Source organism: Monodelphis domestica, chromosome 6, assembly GCF_027887165.1.
Source record: "Monodelphis domestica isolate mMonDom1 chromosome 6, mMonDom1.pri, whole genome shotgun sequence".
In the NCBI taxonomy this organism is placed as follows: Eukaryota; Metazoa; Chordata; class Mammalia; order Didelphimorphia; family Didelphidae; genus Monodelphis; species Monodelphis domestica.
Genome location: NC_077232.1, coordinates 57,487,098 through 57,508,057, shown reverse-complemented (window position 1 = coordinate 57,508,057; position 20,960 = coordinate 57,487,098). Strand labels below are relative to the sequence as shown.

The following is a 20,960-nucleotide window of genomic DNA, read 5'->3' as shown; positions in this document are numbered from 1 at the left end:
TGACTGTAATTCATTCCCTCTTTCACCGTCTTTAAAACTCAGCTCAAGCACAATGTTCCACAAGTCTTTTCTGATTTTCCGGGGCTTCCCACCCCATAAAATCACCTTCTATTTATTTTGTGTAGATTTTGTATGTATATTTGTACATCAATAGACTGTGAGCTCCTTTAGGGCAGGGATTATTCTTCTTTGTATTCCTAGCACTTAGTATAATTGCCTGGCAATTTTTTTCCCAAAAATCAACATTCCGCTTTATTGAGCTTGCTTGCATTCCCTGCTCCCCTTGCAAAGCTTCTGGGTCCTTCCAAAGAGAGCAGCCGCCACTAGGAAGATGGTGATGCTTGCCAGGGAGTAGGAAGTAGGAGTTTACTGCATGATTGATTCCATAGGGAGTGTTTTAAGAATTGCCAAAATTGATGACTGTGACTATTTCCTGGTATTTCCCAGAGACAAACAGGCAAAAGAAGAAACATAGAAAGAATTATTAAGTATAATAAAATTGGGAGCTTAAAAATAGATGATTTTAGGGGCACGGTTTGTATATTTCCACCACTTCTGATAATTAAAAGTTGGGAATATAGAAGAAAATGTGGGTTTGGGAAACTAATGGCTAGAGTGGTTTCTGAGAACAGCATGTAGATTCAAGAACCATGTTTTAAAAGGTACCAATGAGAGACACTTGGAAAGGGGTGGAATTTACCAAATGGGGGCTCATTAAAAATGTACTTGTCTAAAAAATAATAAAACAAACCATATTTGTCTGGAGTTTTGCACATTTGGTCAAGGTGGATTTAAATTAAAAAGGGAGGAGGAAGAGAATAATGAAAGTCAGAAGAGTTGTGGATAGATCATTGGAGGAGTGAGGACACAGTCTGAATCTTCCCTCAGGCACTTAGGTTTTAATGACAAAATTTTATATAAACTTTCAGAGCCTCTTCTCGAAAATGAGAATAAAAATACATGGATTATTAACCTCTCAGGATGGTGACAAAAATTCCCTGCAAGCCTTAAAGTGTTCTATAATGTTATGATCATCAATTAATCAGCGGACGCCCACTATGTGCTAAGGACTGGGCAAAGTCATAGGGATAAAAATACAAAGAATTAAGCAACTCCTGTTGGGTTATATGATATAATATACCATGAACATTATTGCTATTTAGCATGCCTGAGAATAAAGAAAATATCAGGGACACCTTGGGAAGAATAACATAAGATGGGACCATTACTTACAGGAAAAGAACTCGAAGTAAAAATCATGGCCTCATCTGCCTATATGCAAATATTCAATGTATAGCTACTAAAGAAGGTGAATTAAAGCTTTTAATGCAGGAGTTCTTATCCTTTTTTTTTAACCCTTACCTTCCATCTTAGAATCAATACTGGGTATTGGTTCCAAGGCAGAAGAGTGATAAGGACTAGGCAATGGGGGTTAAGTGACTTGCCCAGGGTCCCACAGCTGGGAAGTGTCTGAGGGCAGATTTGAACCCAGGACCTCCCATCTCTAGGCCTGGCTCTCAATCTACTGAGCCACCCAGCTGCCCCCCTCATCCTTTTTTTTGCGTCAGGGCAGGTACTCCTTTATGAGTCTACTGAAGTTCATGAACCTTTTCTAAATGATTTTTAAAAAATAATTAGGGAAATGAAATATTTCAGTGAAAGGTTAGTGAAAATAAAGAAGCAATTTTTTTTCTATCCAAGTTCATGGACCCTATTAAATTTAGAATCCCTGTTCTAATTCAAGAGAGAAAATTTGCCCTGTGGTATCACTGAGGCTTGGTGGAACAGACTTGGTATTGGCCTTGACTCAGTAGGATGAGGCTAAGAAAGGAGGGTATCCAATCAGCATTGTGTATTAAAATATGTGAATACATTTAAGAATTTGATGAAATAAATATGATGAAGAGCATTCGGTGAAGGAGTAATGAATGAAGAAATAGAAGCAATATGGACTAGCTGAGATGGGAAGAAAAATTTAGGGAAAAGGATTACATATTTGGCATAGGGGCACGTATGCTTTGATAAGGAACTTAAACCATCTGGATATCTCTAGGCAAAGAGATATTGGAGTATCTGTGGATAAAACCAAAGAGTGGAGAAATTAGTAAATTTCCCTAATGATAATATTCCACCCTTCCAAAAGAAAGTTTGAAACAAGGAGAGATACAACTATAGACCTGACTCTCATCAACAAGGAGGGACTGAAATAGAAATGAGAGGAACTTGAGTTCAGACCAATAGAAAAGGAAAGAAAATCCTGGTATCATCTTATATATACTCCAGATTTGGGGAGGACAGATTTCATTAGGTTTAGAAAGAGGAATGGTAGAATCCAATGATCTAATATTCTACAGAATATTGTATAGCAATGCTGGAGAAATGAGGCGTTATTGTATTAATAATCCAGCATAGTATATAGTATTTACTTAAAAATATTTGAATTAAAGGGAAAACATAGACTAACTATGGCTTAGTATATTTATTATTATTATTAATATTAGTATATTATATACTTTGCCTTTTAGTCCTTCACAAGTATATATTTATACATATAATGACATGAAGATTTACCAACATTTCCCCCAAAACTATTAAAAATATTTATTAAAATTCTATATTTACCACTTTTGGCATTTAGTTAATTTATATAATTGACTTAAATGAATTTAAATTGGGCTTTGAGGCACAAATGTTAAAACAGATTTTTTAATAATTCATTTTTTTCTTCAGAACAATGGCATTTTAATTTCCATATTATTTCTTACTTAGGCCTTTAGATCAGAAAGCTGTGAGCATGCCAAGAACATTGTAAGAATGTGAAATCAAGCTGTACTTCTTTAATAGGCTTATTACCAGGGTGCTTATCTACTTAAGTTTCTAAAAATCTTCTTATCTTCTACTTCCAAAACCACTAATCATTTGAAAAGGGCAAGACAGAATGGACGATCTAGAGTTGGAGGCCAGAGGGACTTGGGATACCAGCTAGTCCAAGTCCTTTGCTTTACAGATGAAGACAGTGAAGCCTGGAAATGTTAGCCAATGTGCCCCCGGCTGCACAGCGAGTAAGGAGCAGAAGCAGGATTTGAACCGCTTTATCCTTCAAAGATTGTCATTTCCATTTTCTAAATTACTCTCCACTCCCCCCCCCCCCCAAGACAGTGCTATGCATTTTGTATTTTCAACTGCATTTGTTGTTTAGTCACTTTTCAGTCGTGTCGGATTCTTCATGATCCCATTCAGGGGGTTCTTGTCAAAGATACTTAAATGATTTGCAATTTCCTCTGTGGTTCATTTTACATTTATGAAGAAACTGAGGCAAACAGGGTTAAGTGACTTGTCTAGTCACACAGCTAATAAGTGTCTGAGGCCAGATTGAAACTCGGGTCTTCCCGACTCCAGGCTTGGCACTATATATACTGCACCACCTCGCTGCCCTAGCAATGACATTATAAAGTGATTTTCTAGACACTTTACATTTACTTTTACATAGGCAAACAATCTGCATTTCCTGCTTAGGCAAGAATTTTGTTATTACTTCAGTATATATGCCCTCTGGGTCAAGACATTTTAAGTGAGATGGATGGTGGCTTCCTCCAGGAAGCCTTCCTATACACACTCTAGCCCACGGTGGTCTCTCCTTCCTTTGAACCTCCAAATTGTTCATTTGGATGGCCTTCTTATATTTCTTTTATTGAACTATTAGCTTTTGAAATGATTTAGCATTTAACATGCCTGTGTCCTGTGTCTCTAACTAGAGTAGTAGCATAGGATAAGAGAGCTGGAAACTAGGAAGATGAATTCTAGTCATGCCTCTGACAAATACTGAATCAGTTATTGTTAACTACATTACTTCAAAAATAGTATATTATTACTAATAAAAACTAGGATTTATGTAAAACCCTTTAATATGTTATCTCATTTGATCTTCCCAATGACCTTGGGGATTAGGAAGTAGGTGCTTTTATCCCCATTTATGGATGAGAAAATTGAGGTTGAAAGGATAAGTGATTTTCATAGATTTCCACAGCTAGCAAATTTCTCAGGTAGGATTTGAACTCAAGTCCATCTATAAATATTTATTTCTCTATTATATTCCAGGCACTATGCTAAACTCTAGGGTTACAAAGTAAGGTTAAAGATAAGTACCTACTATCAAGGAATTCTAATTAGTGATCTAATAATCAAGGTCTAATTAGAGAGGGATTCTGAATATAACTGATTCAGTATTTGTCAGAGGCATATAAAAAACTAAGTACAAACAAACCTTTTATAGGGTAAGTCAGAAAAATCAACGGAGGGAAGGTCCTGGAATTGATATGTTGGGAAAGGCTTCCTGTGGAGGGTGAGATTTTAGCTGGGACTTGAAGGAAGCCAGAGAGGCCTGGAGGCAGAGATAAGGAGGGAGAACATTCCAGACATGAGAAACAACTAGAGAAAAAGTTAGGAAATGGAGTGACTTGCACCAAAAAAAACCCCCAGAGAGACCAATGCCACTGGATGGAAACATGCATGGGGAGGAGGGAGGGGTTGGCAAATTTTCCTATCTCCAAGTTTAAAGCTTATTTTCAGTCCTTTGGTTTTCTATAACTTTAAGGTAGGATTTGAACTCAAGCTGCAGTGAAGGTTGCTATTCTTTTCTAGTTGTGCCCAACTCTTTGTGCCCCTGTGGATCATAACGTCCATGAGGTTTTCTTGGCAAAGATATTAGAGTGGTTTGTTATTTCCTTCTCTAGTGGAGTAAGTCAAAGGTTTAGTGATTTGCCCGGGGTTACATAAGTAGTAAGTGTCTGTGGCTAGATTGGAACTCAGGTCTTTCTGACTCCAGGACAGGTATCCTATCCACTGAGACATCTAGTTGCTCCAGGTACAGTAAAGGTACCAAGTTGCATTAGTGGAGGTAATTTCTTCATTGGGAAGACCCCTAAACCAATGAGATCACAGGTAGGATCCGGATCCCTATTCCTCCCTAACCTGAATGTGACTTGTCTAATACCCCTTTATTATTGTATCCCTCCCAGGACCAGAAGTGACCAGACTATTGTAGGAAGATGCTCAGGAAGCATTTGTTTATTGACTTTTGCAATGATAAGACCTTTTCAGATGCTCAAATGGAACCCATTATTGTTTAAATAAGGCTGGCAGGATAAAATGACCTTGCCTGGGTCACATAGGTAGTGGAAAAGCTATAATTCAGCTTTCCTGGTCTTCTGAGGCCAGATCCAGTGCTCTTTGCTTCATGTCAGAGTATAACAATTAATACCCTGGGGACCATCTACAATACAAATAAAATAATTCATCATCTTTTATTTTATTTAAATCCTGCTTGTGACCTCTTCTAGTTATGTGACCATGGACAAGTCACCCGGCCTTGGGGAGCCTCAATTTTCTTATCTGCGAAGTGGGGCAATACCTGTGGTGCTTTAGAGTTATTGGAGGGTCAAATGAGATATTCTAGGTAGGGCACCTTGTAAAATTTTGTTTAGTTGTTCAATAATATCTGACTCTTCATGATATAGTTTTCTTGACAAAGATTCTGGAGTGATTTGCCATTTCCTTCTCCAACCTTGTAAATACAATATGTTATATAAATTCCAGCTATTACTTAGTAAAATAACCCAAATATCAGCTCTCCTCAGCTGACAGAATTCAAGAAGGAACCACAGAATTTAACCATCCAACACACCATCTCAGAAATGAGAACTCCGGGAGCAGCTGGGTAGCTCAGTGGATTGAGAGTCAGACCTAGAGACAGGAGGTCCTAGGTTCAAATGTGACCTCAGACACTTCCCAGCTGTGTGACCCTGGGCAAGTCACTTCACCCCCATTGCCTAGCCCTTATCACTCTTCTGCCTTGGAGTCAATACACAGTATTGACTCCAAGACAAAAGGTAAGAGTTAAAAAAAAATGAGAACTCCAACAGCTATACCTAACAGCTGGCACCCAGCCTTGGTTTCTCCTGGCACGGCAAACAAATAAGATAATAATCTATCATTAGGCTTTTTCATTTCTACAAAATAATGGAGAATGCTCCAATTGAGGACATATTTGACAAAAACATGGGAACAAGCAAAGGCGACTTCCTTTATTAGGCCACATCTGAATGGTCACATGAGTTCCTGGAATGGAAATGTCAAGAATAAAATATTCTATTTAAAATTATTTTGAAAAGCATTTGATCAGGGCAGCTGGGTGGCTGGCAGGCAATGGGAGATCCTGGTTCAAATTTGGCCTCAGACAATTCCTAGTGGTGTGATCCTAGGCAAATCACTTAACCCCAATTGCCTACCCTATACTGCTCTTCTGCCTTGTTAGACCTGATTCTCTGGATATATTTTAAGATAGAAGGTAAGAATTAAAGAAAAAAAAAGGCATTTTACTTAGAAGAACAATATTTGGTCTTGTAGGCTCTCCTCAGAGATTCTTTTTCACATTAAATTTATACCTGATCCTATGACAAATATAACTACAGAGATAATTTTGTTGAGTGAGCAGTTACATATTGACATCATAGGATTATAGTTTCAGAGCTGAAAGGGACCTTTTTTCCTCCTTTCTTTTCTTGGGGATTGAATGACATCAAATATCATATAAAAAGTATGGGGCAGAGGTAGGTCCTGACTCCAAAGCCTGTTCTCATTCCATTGCTCTAACCTGCTTCTCACATCAAGACATCAACAGGTATGGGGGCAGCTCAGTGGCTCAATGGATTGAGAGCCAGGCCTAGAGATGGGAGGTCCTGGGTTCAATTCTGGCCTCAGATACTTCCTAGCTGTGTGACCCTGGGCAAGTCATTTAACTCCAGTTGCCTAACCCATACTACTCTTCTGCCTTGGAACCAATATGTAGCATTGATTCCAAGATGGAAGGTAAGGATTAAAAAAAAAAAGAAATCCATTGGGTCCACTAATGCATTGGTGGCGGAATTGTGAATTGATCCACCCATTCTGGATGGCAATTTGGAACTATGCCCAAAGGGTGCTAAAAGACTGTCTGCCCTTTTATCCTCTCATTCAGCTGCTGTGTTTATACCCCAAAGAGATAACAAGGAAAAATATGTGTACAAAAATATATAGCTGTGCTCTTTGTAGTAGCAAAAAGCTGGAAAATGAGGGGCTGCCCTTTGACTGGGGAATGGCTAAACAAATTATGGTATCTGATGGTGATGGAATACTATTATGCTCAAAGGAATAATGAACTGGGGGAATTCCATGTGAACTGGAATGACTTCCATGAAATGATGCTAAGTGAAATGAGCAGAACCAGGAGAACATTGTACACAGAGACTGATACACTGTGGTATAATCAAATGTAATGAACTTTACTAGAAGTAATGCAATGATCCAGGACAATCCTGAGGGTTTCATGAGAAAGATGCTCTCCATATCCAGAGAAAGAACTGTGGGAGCAGAAATACAGAAGAAAAACAACTGCTTGATCACATGGGTCAGTGGGGATATGATTGGGGATTTTAACTCTAAAATGATCACTCTATTGCAAATAATAATATGGAAATAGGTCTTGATCAATGATACATGTAAAACACATTTGAATTGTCGGTTACTGGAGAGGGGTGGGAGAAGGGGAGGGAAAGAACATGAATCATGCAATTGTGGAAAAATATTTAAATTAAACAAACTTAAAAAAAAGGTTGATGCTAGTATCTGTGAGACCCAAAGAAGGACTTCCTCTTGGTGGTGAAGTTCTCCGAATGCTCCTATTTTCAGATGAAATCATAATCGCATTAAATCTTGGAAAACTACAATTCCTCTTAAATGAAATGCAGAGTATTGTGAGGGAGATGGGTTTAACCAACCACAATGGGAAAAGCTATATAGTTGATTTGAAAAAATGAGATATATGGTTTGTTTGAACAAGATAGATGGCTGATTATGGCATTCAGTTGCATGGGCAATCCATCAGTATATATATTTTCAACAATCTCAGCAGATGAATAAGCTGGATCTGGAATTGGGTAGGAGATAAAAATGGACAGCCTTTGGGAAACAACATAGTGTTTTCAGTAATCTGAAAATCATTCTTTTCTCCAAAAACCCATTTATGCCACCAAATTCTCCCTGTAATGCACTATGACCAAAAAAGTCATGTAGAATTAAAATGATAACTAACAACAAAGGATAATGGAGAGCCACGATTGATAGGGATAAAAAGATTGTAGTATATTACCAAAGATGGCTTGTATGCCAGGAATAGTAGAGCATACATCAGCATTGCTTTATTTGCAGCCATTGGAGATGGGCTGATCATAGACAATGAAAGACCATCAAACAAACAACCCAAGTGGTACATGGGCACTCCATATCAAGAGTATCTTGAAGGCACTGGGATGTTTGGGAAAACATGGATAGGAAGTGTAGGATTAACATTTGGAAGGGTTATATTGCCTGTCTTCGGAGGGAATACCTTGAACAGATTAAATTGTGGATCTTTCAAAGTACCATCCAAAAGTACATTTTAAATGTTTTGGGGGTCATTTAAATAACACTTTTCATGATTGGTTTGAACCCAACAGGCAGGTTAAAAAACCTCCGTAGAACATGTCCAGTTACCGATGTGCCTATTTTCCATGGCTGAGAGCTCAAGTAAGATACATCCTTCAAAACTGTAGCTCAAATCTTTCCTGAGTCCACGGAAGCTGTCAGCAAATATGTTCTCTTAGGCACAGAGGGAATTCGTTTTCTCACATTCAGTTCCCCTACAGGAACAGAGGAGGACTTGGTAGCAGCCCTCCTCTGGCGCTAAGAACCACCAATGCTAAGTAGAGAAATCGCCAGCTTCTCCCTATGCCCAACAGTCTGTGACTAATGTCCCCAGAGGAGCAATTTCCTGTTCTGTGCTCTATCTCCAGCCTCCCCCGCCAAGTGACCTATGATCTTCCAGTATCTTTTCCATGGTCTATTCCTTACGGTCATTGGGCTTTAACATGTGAGACAGGAGAGGAACTTCCTGACCCTGAAGACTGTCATCTTCTCACTGCAATATAAGGATAGAAACTCACACTTTGTAAGTCTAGAGGTCATTTCATCGTCAAAACTATTTCTCAGATGTCCAAATGAAAACATTAAGATGTTTTAGAAAAGTTTTAATTTGAACAATTTATGATTAAAAATACATTATATAAATAATTCCTTCTTTCATAGACTTGATTAAGACTCATTCCTACCTTTACAAAAGACATTACTGTAAGAACATGGGATCAAAGACATTACAAAATATAGCTATAGTCCCACCTATTTAGAAATACAATATTATACATTGCACTTTTGGTGCAAAGTGCAATAGAATGTTGTTCGGTTATGCCAATATAATTTAATTTTCTAAAGAGTAAGTTGTAACTAAGAATAGTTACTCTGTGGAATATCACAGGTACAGAGTATTTCGTTGAAATAATGAATTTTTCCCAGAAGGTAATGTACCTGAGTTCAATATTTTTCATTAATTTCATAGTATTAAGGCTGTACTTATACAAATATATATGTATATATACACACATACACATACACACACACACATACACACAGTAAAGTAAGATTCTGCTCTGCATTAAGCAGTCAGTCGTTAAACATATTTACAATGTTTCTGGGGTAGTACCTGTTCTCCAAATAAGTATGTTAACATCTCTTGTGTTAAGTTCTTTTCCTAGTAACTTAAATCTTTATTAAGCACCAATGTTTGGCTCACTACATTAGTGGACATCTTCTGTAGACACTTCAAGCTTTCGTTGTGGGACAAAAAGAGGTCCTAGAGAAGCTTTGTTGGCACCATCCAAGTCATCACAAGTGGAAGCCAGAAGCTTACTTGGTCCTCCAGGTGTTCGGAAGAAGTTTTCAGTCATTAATTGTGATCCTTTGGGTGTCACTGGTACAGGCTAATTGAAAGGAATGGAAAAGAAAGCCAATTAGGACTAAATACATATTTTAAAAAATCATCCTAGCCCAATGTTGAAAATGCTGCAAATACAGCATATCTGAGAACCTGCTCGGCCAATGAGGACGAGCTTTTAACATTTGATTTTCACCGAGTCAGGATGATAAACGATCCCTAGGCATCTGCATATTATACACCAGAGTCCTGGGCGAGGGAGGGTCTGACAGCATACCCTGCTCTGCTTTATAAAGGACAAGGATCTCTCTCTCTCTCTTAGATTGCCAAGGATAGATAGTCCATCATGCTCGAGGTATGGCCAAGAAAAGCCACTCATTCCCACTTTGTCAATAGGCTGGCATTTTCGGGGAACCATGGGATAATCTAGCAGGAACATTGTCCCCCAGATTTAGTTTTTTAGCCTACATACTGTAGTGAGGAATTTAGGATATTGATTAAGTATTGATTAAAATAAGATATTTGATAAAGAGATCTCTGAGGGTGCACGCAAGACATCCTTCCTGCTCACAAGGAGCTGTTCTCATGCACGAAGGGAAGAAAAAGAAACTCGGTGGCATCCAGTGAAGCTAATTCATTGCTCCATCGTGTGGCAGATAGGAGATGATCAGCATTCCTACATTCCAAAGGGAATCGGGTCACTTAGATTTCACGACGACCCCCCAAAATGAGGATGAGAAAACAACTCTGATAAAAGGCCAACAAAGGAAGCGGTTCCAGGGTGGAAAGTATTAGCGCAGCAGACTGGGATTTCTCTATCTTTCAAATTAAACTGGGTAAACAAGCCTACCTGCTGTACTGTAGTCACAGTGACCGATTGTCCGTTCAGCTGACTCTGCCCGGCTCCAGGTGAATCGTGCTTTCCTGGCTGCATGGCTGTGTTGTCGGATGTAGTGCTAACAGGCTCTATTCTGGGAGAAGCTGGGACGGAGCCGGGCCCGGCATTCGTAGACACCTGCACGCCTGGAGATATCAGCCCTAAATGCTGCAGGGTAAAGTTTACAATCGCTGAGCTCGGGTTCTGGACGGGAATAGAGTGGCTTGAAGAAGGAAGGGATGGACTGTTGACAACAGGTACGGTGCCCACAGAAGTGGGGGAAACCATCAGCTTCAGAGGCGTCACATGAAAAGTGGGAAAATTCACAGCAGTGAGGTCAGAGGTTGTCACAGGAATAACACCTAGAAGGAACCGGGAAAAGACAAACTGTTGAAAGGAAAGGCATATGCCCGAGAGGCTAATAGAGCTTGAATACACTCGAGATCCAGCCCGGTACACACAGGTTTTAAAATGCAAACGCACCTGTAATTGGTGAGTTGTAGATCCTATTATTTGGAGAACAAGCACCTGCATTTTCCTTATGAGATAAAATGGACTCTGTACCAAGTGATGGGCACTGTGTGAGAGGAATGAGGTATCCTGATGGAAACAAGGTCTAGGAAAAAAAAAGAAGTGGTTTTATGACATAAATACAAGAAGAATCATGTCTGCTTCTTTTTTGACTGATGACATTATCTGTTAATCAGGGATGGGCTTCTAGGAGGACAATCATTTTGGAATTTTTCCTTCAGTCTTCTGAGAAAACAACCTATCTTATTCCTTGAAGGCCTGAAGTGGTTCTTAGAAATGCTTCCTCTAGTTTCAAAAATAGATGGGGGTATCTGCCCAAGACAGCTAGATGGCACAGTGCCCAGAGTTCAAATCCAGCCTCAGACGCTTGACCCTGGGCAAGTCACTTCACCCTATTTGCTTCAGTTTCCTCATCTGTCAAATGAGCCTGAGAAGGAAATAGCAGACCATTCCAGTTATCTTTGCAAGAAAACCCCTAAAGGGTCATGAAGTAGGACATGATTGAAAACAACTAAACATCATCATCTCCCACTGAATACAAATGTGATTTTTCTGAAGAGCCAGTAAAGCTCATCTCCACAAGGAGCGCAAGTCATGATTTGGCCTATCGGGCTTGAGAGGTTTGCCAGTTTCTAGAGGACTCAATTGGATTTGAATGAAGGTGCTACATGGATTTGCCAAGTCATCCATTTCAAAGATTCTGGAGATGCTACAAGGGACAATGATCACTACAACGTTCTCAATCTCACAATTTACTGAAGTTAAAAGGGTTCAGAGGGAGTTGGAAAAGAAAAAAAAAGGTCTTTTTAAAAAAATTATTTCCCTGTGAAATAGCATAAATTAGGACAAAGGCCTCCAAACTCCCCCAAATTTAGCAAGTTCTTCCTGAAAATGGAAAGTCCTGATCTGGTATCACATCATCCAAGCTCTGCCTGCTTTATCATTACACTGTGCCAGAGAGAGAAAACATTCATGGGTAAACGAGCCCATTTCAACCCAACATGACCCCAAATTAAAGGCATTTCTTGTAAATAAATGACTGTTCTTTTATATGCCATTTTTCTTTTTAAAGATAATCTAGAATGAGAAGAGAGTAACAGCAGAGGAGTTGGAGTATGAAGAGGACCAGAGAGTCGGAGTTCTGGCTCTCCCATTGCCCACTCTAGCTGCATGAAGTTGGGCAAATTAGCAACTTCTTGGGTCTGTTTCTTCATTTATAAAATGAGGCGGTTGCCCGACATCACCAACGTCCACCAGACCTTCCCCGGCTTTGAAGGTACGTGGGGGCAGGGACTGGGTTTTGGGGAGTGGTTTTGCCTGACTTGCTATTGCTGGTGTTTAGCACAAAGTGCTTATGACAGATTAGGAGTCTACAGTAGCTTCTGGACAATTAAGCCAGTTTACTCCTCAGGGTGGAGGCCACATCAGCTTCCCAAGAGACTTGTGCCTGCCAGCTGCAATCTCAGGTAAGCCCTACGAAACTGAAAAGGCTGTCGGTGTGGGCCTAGCAATAAGCTCAGTGTTTTGATTATATACTGCATGACTGTCATTATAGAGGTTTAATTTGGGGGGGCAGCTAGGAGGTACAGTGGATAGAGCAACAGGCATGGAATCAGGAAGACTTGAGTTCATATCTGGCCTTAGGCACTTACTGGTTGTGTGACCCTGAGGAAGTCAATTACCCTGTTTGCCTCAGTTTACCCATCTTCAAAATGGAGATCATCGCACTTATTAGCTGTGTGACCCTGGGGAAGTCACTTACCCTGTTTGCCTCAATGTACCCACCTGCCAAATACAGATTATAGCACTTACTTCCCAAGTTTGTTTTGAGGATGAAATAAGCTAATATTGATAAAATGCTTAGCACAGTGCATGGCATATAGTAGGAACTATATAAATGCTACCTATTGATAGCTAAAACTGGAAGAGAATTTAAAGATCATTTACTCTAACTACCTAATTTTAAAGATGAGGAAATGTAAGTCCTGTGTGAGTTGCCCCAAACCCTCTTAGTTAATGGCAGAATCAGCATTTTGTTCTCTCCCTTTTTCACTGGAGGACCACTCTAGCCAGGCTGGAGTCTCACTGCCAAATGGCTGACATTTTTGAGTCAGGGCAGGCTACAAAGACTTCTTGCGAAAGCATGGAGGGGTCGCAATCTGCACGAGAGGAGGCAGTACTGATACTGTTGCAACCATATGAAAATGCCAGAATCTCAGAGTTGGGAGGGTCCTTGGAGGTCATCTCATCCAAACTATACCTACAAAGTAATCCCTCGGCATGCTTCTTAGTAAGTGGCCGTCTGACTATCACTCACAAACCTCCAGTGAAGGCAAACCCATCACTGCTAAAGAACGGGGGGAAGGTGGTGCAGTGAAGAGTGCTGGACATGGAGTCAGGAAGACCCGAGTTTAACTCCCCCTGATACTTACGAGCTGTGTGACCCTGGACAAGTCACATGACCCGTTTCCCTCAGTTTCCTCAACTGGAAAATATGGATAATAATATTGCCTCTCTCCCAGGATCATTAAGGATCAAATGAGATAACATTTGTAAAGTACTTGGCCCATGTTTATTTCCTCCTCCTCTTTCTCCTTTAAAGGATACTCTAACCCTAAAACTTCATAAAGCTGCAGGTTATAAATGTCAGAGGAAAACAGTAAAACTTCCTAAGATGATCAAAAAGAAGTGATCAAATCCTTCAGCTCTTTAGCCAGGGGTTAGGGTCCTCTGACCTCATCCTACAATCTCTGAAGTTCAGTGTTTCAGACCATTGTCAAGTATACTCCAGAAACTAAAAAAAAAAAGCACATCTCTGCCCAAGGGACCTTTTCTGCTTCTCTTGCTCAAAATTTCAGGGAGAAAAAAAATCCATATTCAGAATGGTCACTGCAAAGTTGTAGTCAGCAGAAAGGGGAACAATTTGCTGGCTAGAGCCATACTAACAACCCATGCCCTGTAGCTTATGTATCTTGGATACACTATTTTCCATGAAATATTCATGTATCTTCATAAAATTTCTGGAAATGTAACCACAGTAGAAGAATACTACTCATCTTTTGTGGAAACTCAGTAGCAAGATTGAGCAACTTTCCCAAGGTCAAATAATAAATTGCCAGCAGAGCAACAACTGGAAGCCAAGTCTTTCTATGTAATGTTGCCTGTCTTTTTTTTTTTTTAAACCCTTACCTTCTATCACAGAAGAGTGATAAGGGCTAGGCAATGAGGGTTAAGTGACTTGCCCAGGGTCACACAGCTAAGACCTCCTATCTCAATCCACAGAGCCACCTAGCTGGCTTCCCAGGTATTTTTTGGATTATACTATCTTCTATACAGAATTCAATCTCTCTATGTATAAAAAGATGAAGCTAACATGCCAAGATAGTTAAAAAAATCCATCATATCCCAATTCTTAAAGCTACTAAGATCAACTTCAAATTTTCTATTTACATGTTTCTTTGTAAATGTAATTTTGAAGTAAATGAATGGTGGAAAAAAAATTTTTTTAAATAAGAGGAAAGATTTGTTATCTTTCCCAAATACTAAATACTTAAGTGACTCGAGGCTGTGACTCAGAAAGCAGCCTTTATATAGATTGTTGCAAGCGCACATTCATTTGGTGCTACTTTAACCCATAAATTCCTTCGACCTCTTACAACAGGTGCTGGTGTCCCATGTTGCCAGGAACACAGTTAACTTAAAAGCCGGAACTGGGACTGCTTGAAAGCCCTACATGTAATCCCTGTCGCTAAAGGTTAGAGATGCCCGTGCAGAGATCCTAGGCAGGCAGGAGATTAACTGTCCGAGGTGCCTGGAACTCAGTTTAGGATGTGAGGAAGCTTCTGAGTCAGGCCGGATTCAAAACAACTGACTCCTCCACTAACCACCCGAGGGAGCTCCCCTGCCTGGCCAGTGAAGGACTTCACTTACTGCTGAGACATTTTCAAGTCCTTTTAGATCTTCTTTAAGTTTTTTTTTGGAATTGCTGTCCTCCAGCCCGCTCTGTCTCTTCAAACATCTTTCAGCAGTTGGCTCTCTTTCTTCATTCCTCGGCGTTTGTCCTTCGGGGGTGGGCAATGCTTTCCCAGGCTTAGTGGTGCCATCAGCTTTGACTGTATCACCAGTGACTTTTTCCGTGCTCATTTTAGTAGTTAAGAGATGTGAATTAGTATTATCGGCAGAACCTTTCATTCCAGTTACATTAGTACAGGGAACAGTGTGTACAGTGGAATTTAGGTTTTGAGGTGTCACAGTTTGGGCCTGGGAGGGATGCAGATAGATTGCATAGGAGGTACCCGAATGGGCATGAGGTACAATGACAGGCACTGCAGAAGATAAGGGGCTGTGGATCAGAGGTAGGACACCTAGTGGCTGAATGAGAGATGGAGTCTGAGAAGAGGACATGGTTCGATTAGGCTCAGGATTTGCTATGAGGTCAAGAGATTGACAGTGCACTGTAGGTCTTGTCAATTGCATTTTCACCTTCTTTTTTAGTTCACTAAAAAACAAAATAAAAATCCACACATTGAAAAACAATAACCACCACGAAATAGTCTATCATTCAAATTTAAAGGTTAAAAAAAAAATCAGTGTTTTTATGGGAGCTTCTGTTAAGTCCAAATATTATTTGAAAGTAGCCGAGCATTAAAAACATCTTACTAGTTCCCAAGTCTAGTCAATATTCTTAGATACAATATGAAATCCATGTAAATCAGAGGAAATTAATTCAGGACAATATGAAAGTGCAAAACGCCGACCTACCTTGATTGCTCTTCTAATTGCATTTTGCAAATAGCTGCAAGTTGAGCCATCTTACTTGGGAAGGGCACTGACTTCAGAGAACTCTCAGCTGGTAAAATAGAATAATGTAAATTAAAGCTAGAGAAAACATTCTTCCAGATGAAACCACAATGAAGGAAAATGTGTGGAAACAGTCCACAAAATTCTATTCCTATCACTTGGTTCATGCATGATTTAGATGTCAAGAACATTTGAGTGGATAAAGGTTACTGTAATTCTCTAACTTACTGAATCAGTTGAACAGATCTACTAAAGCAATTCAATAAGAATATTTTGTAGCAAAAAGTCCCAGTCATTGTTAGTGGTATGTCCCAGTCTTCTTTTTCAGATACTTACCTTTATTGGTTTTGATGGGGCTACTGGGAGCAGAACTTATCTTTCTCCGGTCATTTTCTATACTCTTTACTAGTTTTATTAGAGATGGATGCCTGGTAAAGTTTGGTTTCCCGGTAGTAGAGAAGAGATTTTTAGCACACTGATCTTTAGAGGACTGAGGTGGCTCCAAGTCAGATGAGTCAAAGGAAGTTATGGGGCTCAGAACTGAAACACAAGAGATCAGTGTATTCACATGTATACAGTGGATTAAATTCATATGCGCTGAAATGAAATCATTCTTCTGAGCACATTTTAAGTAATAATTGGCACAGACTAGCATCTCAAATACAGAAAATAAAAACTACAGACTCAAAATGATTGAAGTTGGACACGTAGATTTCAGTTCTAAAGGTCACTAAGGTGCAAGATCATAATACTGATGATTTGGGGAGTTTTTTATTCTTTTCTCAAAGTGCTTTCACGATGACATTTCATTCTTAGGGTAGAACATGAGGTTGTATTTCTAAATTACATTTTTTTCATTGATTACCTAGCAAATGACTTACTTGGAGTGGATGGGTAATAGGTGACACCTCAGTAGGAGGTAGTTATTGAAAGACTCGAAGTTTTCCAGCCATGAATGGATATGAGGCGTTAGAAGGAGTGAGGACTAAAGGATGAGGCCAAGTTTACAAGCCTGGGTGGCTGGAATGACGGTGTTCCCCTTGAGAAATGGGAGTTTGGAAGAGGGATGGGTTTGGGGCAAATGCGAGAAGCTCCTTTTTGGATATGATGAGTTTAAGATGCCTGTGAGTCTTCCCATGTGAAATGGTCAATTGCATTTGGTGATGAATGAATAGAGCTCAGAAGAGACTAGCACAATCTTGTGGCCATCTACTTAGATATTTTAATTCATCACAAGTGAAGAAAACCCCAAAGAGAAAGTGTAGACAACAGCCACAGCCACTGTTGGGAGGTCTGACATAGATGACGGATGATCCATCACTTCAGGCTGGAAGGGATCAGCCAGACAGGTAACAGGTAACAGTGCGGCGCCGCTAAAACTCAGAGAAGACTGAGTACGCATGAGGAGGGGAGGGGAGGGAGTTGGGGGGTCAATATCATAGGCGAGAGAGGTCAAGAAAGACAAAGAATGATGCTGGTGACTTGGGAGAAAGCAATTTAATCATAAGATCAATAACCAGAATGAAAAGGCTTAAGAAATAAGTCACAGAAGCGGAAATAGAGGCAATAAGGGAATAAAAGCTTTTTTTTTTTTTTAAGAAGTGTGACAGTGAAAGCAACAGTGGATAAAGGATTATGGCTTGAGGGAATGCTAAGATCTAGAGAGGATTTTTTTTAAACCCATAACTTCCATCTTAGAATCAATACTGTGTATTGGTTCTAAGGCAGAAGAACATTAAGGGCCAAGCAATGAGCTTAAGTGACCTGCCCAGGGTCACACAGCTAGAAAGTGTCTGAGGCTAGATTTGAACCCAAGACCTCCCATCTCTAGGCCTGACTCTCCATCCACTGAGCCACCCAGTTGTCTCCTAGAGAGAATTTTTTAAGGACAGGGAAGGTATGAGCATACTTACTACCAACAAGGAAATAACTGGTAGCTGGGAGAGATTTAAGATGTGAGAGAATCGTTTTGAGGAGCAATCTGCTAAAGAAGGCAGGGAAGGAAAGGATCAAAGTTTGTAAAGGAGTACTGGCCTTGGAAAGGCAAGAGTCATCTCTTTATGAGACTAAGAGTCAAATGGGAAGAACTGGGGGCTGTTATCAAGGGATTTTGAGATGGAGAGAAGGGGAAAGGAGGAAGCTCACTGGCATATGGCCTCTGTTTTCTCAATAAGGTATAAACATGGAACTCAGCTGAGAGGAGTGAGAGGGAGAAATATCTCAGACTATAAACTTGAGATCCACTTGCATAATCTCTTTGGGTGGGGGAGGTGGGTTGAGTAACTGTGTTCATATTAAATCAAAATAATGAAAAGGAAAAAATACACACCTGAGGAATTGGGACAGATTTCTGGCCCTGTCCACTTGAAAGCTGGTTTTCGGCCTCTTTCTTCCGTGACATGAACTTTCTTGATGAGCTCCAGACTACTCAAAACATTTGCTATATCATATAGCCTCCTAATTTTAGCTGGAACCAAGTAAATAGGACAGTAGATTCATTTTTGTCAGTTTTTCAAAACATTTTCCACATAAAAATAAGCACTATAAGTACTTCTAATTTAAGATAACCAAACTGTCCAACGAGCAGAAATGAGATTACTTTTCCAAATTATTCCAGTGACAATACTGACTTGTTTTTCTAAGCCACCTCAAAAGGTATGTGATCTCAGCTGTGTAGATTTTCCCTCCAGTAAGGAAAAAGAACACTGAATGTGAAGGTAGAGAACCCAGATTCAAATTGTGAGAGAAACTGGACAAGTCATTCAACTTTTTGTGAACCTCAGTTTCCACGAACCATAACACAAAAGGGCTGGGGGAGGTGGCCTCAGGTCCCTTTCCCATTAATTAATTAAAAATTAATTAAAAAAGAATTATCATATAGATTTCAATGCCTTAATTCTTGAGGGGCTTTTCAATATCCTGGAGAATTTTATAGGGGAAGGAAACAGGGATAAAAGTGGCAACCATTTCTTGCTTCTCTTTAACTCACACTTATATAGCGCTTTAAAGGTCTGAAAATGGCATGGGAATCCATAAGACACATAATCTCATTTTATAAGATAAAGAAACTGAGGTTCAGAAAGCTCAGATGACTCGGATGGACCACTAGCAAGAGTCAGCTTTCTCTCTATTGCACTAAGCTCCATCTTGGTCATTTCTTTATTTTTTAAACCCTTTCTTTCTGTCTTGGAATCAATACTGTGTATTGGCTCCAAGGCAGAAGAGCAGCTAGGCAATGGGGGTAAATGACTTGCCCAGGGTCACACAGCTGGGAAGTGTCTGAGGCCAGATTTGAACCCAGGACCTCCCATCTCTAGGCCTGGCTCTCAATCCATTGAGCTACCCAGCTGCCCCCCATCTTGGTCATTTCTAACAACGGCATATGACACAATCTAAGATGCAGATGCCTTATTTAATCTCACCACACTCTCCACTTCTGAAAAGCAGCCCACAACTGGCTTATATGTCCTTGAAAAGGCCTGCCTATACCTCCCCAGTGACGCACCCTCACAGCAAACGGTTGTCATTTGCAAATTTAGCTGCATCTTCATAGCCAAGCCAGAGGGCTCTGAACTCCCTGCGGATCTGGCAAACGATCATGCTTTCTGAACTCAGAGATGAATCTATGGCTGTGTCTAGACAAATAAAATGAAATGGGGAGTGGAGCATTGTCTGTTGCAGCCCATCTGTATGATACAGACTACAGTTTTTTCTCAAGGAAGCGGCAGGATCTGTAGCCCAAATGACCTGGATGACTGCCTTCATTTTCCATTTCCTTCTGTCTTTATAGATACATTAACAGGTAGGGAATCTCTATTCTTTCTACTTCATAGGGTTTTGGGGAAGATAATGCTCTGCAAACCTGAACGAAGCTACACATTAAGGGTAAATTGTTATTATGAGTGTGATAAAGGATTGGTTTATCCCTAGCATGGTAGGGATACTCTATAGGAAGAGTTCATTTATATGACAAACATGCTTCTTGCAATGCCATCAAAGATGAAAAAGGCTATTGGGTGGCTTACTGAGAACTTAAAACAACCAACAACATTTATATTGCTTCTTAAGTTTTGCAAAGTACAGTCACTCCTGTGTGGCCCTGGGTGAGTCACTTAACCCTGTTTGCCTCACCTTTATCCTTCTGTCCTATGGGTGTTACAAAGACAGAAAGTAATGGTTTAAAAAAAAGTACTATCACTCTATCCTCCTAAGAAAGAGAAAGGGCTATTGCTGTCCCAATTTTATAGAATAAGAGACTTAGGGCTGGTGTTCAGCAGATGAAAGGGATCCTCAGAAGCATCTCGTACATGGTATTTCAGGCCAGGGAGGTTAAGTGACTTGCTTTCCCAAGGTCACACATTTAGTAATTGTCAGAAGCAGGATCTGAATCCAGGACCTCTGACTCCATAGCCAGTTGTTCTTTCCACTGTACCAAGAGCCTCTTTAGGCAACCTAAAGGTGATTATCATACTTTTAGCTACTAAAATGAATGTAAGCATGTTTGGCTGTAAGCCTGAAAATTTCTCAAGGAAGGATGACATTGGTGACTTAAGGGGAAAAAAAAAGGATTTCTTCTCAGAATGTTGAGAGGAAAAATATGCTCGCACTTGCTTCAGCCTGGATCTTCTGTTTTATGCCTCTCTTAAAATTCTGAGGCTTATGAGGACCAGAAGAAAAACAGACAGAACAGCTCTAGCCTTGCTTCCCCTATCAGAGCCCCAAAGCTTTGGCTTCTCGCTAAAAGCTGGAACTCCCCAAAACATCACATCCTCTTCTTGTTTCCTATATTCCACGTCACAACCAATAAGACTAGAGCTCGTTTTTAAAAATTTATAACAACTATTTTATTATAGGCAATGAATAAAATTGTTGTCCAGTTGTTTAGCCATGTGTAACAGGTGTAGCCACATG

The 20,960-nt window shown here is 40.0% G+C and overlaps 1 protein-coding gene across 3 annotated transcripts in view; it reads right to left on the bottom strand.

The window, feature by feature from the left end:
• Window positions 1–9,086: 9,086 nt before the first annotated feature.
• Window positions 9,087–20,960, bottom strand: part of E2F8 (E2F transcription factor 8) — a 25,334-nt gene continuing 13,460 nt past the window's right edge. For all 3 annotated transcript variants that reach the window (XM_007497151.3, XM_007497150.3, XM_001367976.4), the window contains exons 7-13: window positions 18,379–18,516; window positions 16,386–16,589; window positions 16,011–16,098; window positions 15,180–15,747; window positions 11,202–11,334; window positions 10,692–11,080; window positions 9,087–9,887 (exon numbers count right to left, since the gene is read on the bottom strand). In XM_007497151.3, coding sequence (XP_007497213.1) covers window positions 9,705–9,887; window positions 10,692–11,080; window positions 11,202–11,334; window positions 15,180–15,747; window positions 16,011–16,098; window positions 16,386–16,589; window positions 18,379–18,516 — 1,703 coding nt within the window. In that variant the 3' untranslated portion in view covers window positions 9,087–9,704. The remainder of the gene's footprint in view (window positions 9,888–10,691; window positions 11,081–11,201; window positions 11,335–15,179; window positions 15,748–16,010; window positions 16,099–16,385; window positions 16,590–18,378; window positions 18,517–20,960) is intronic.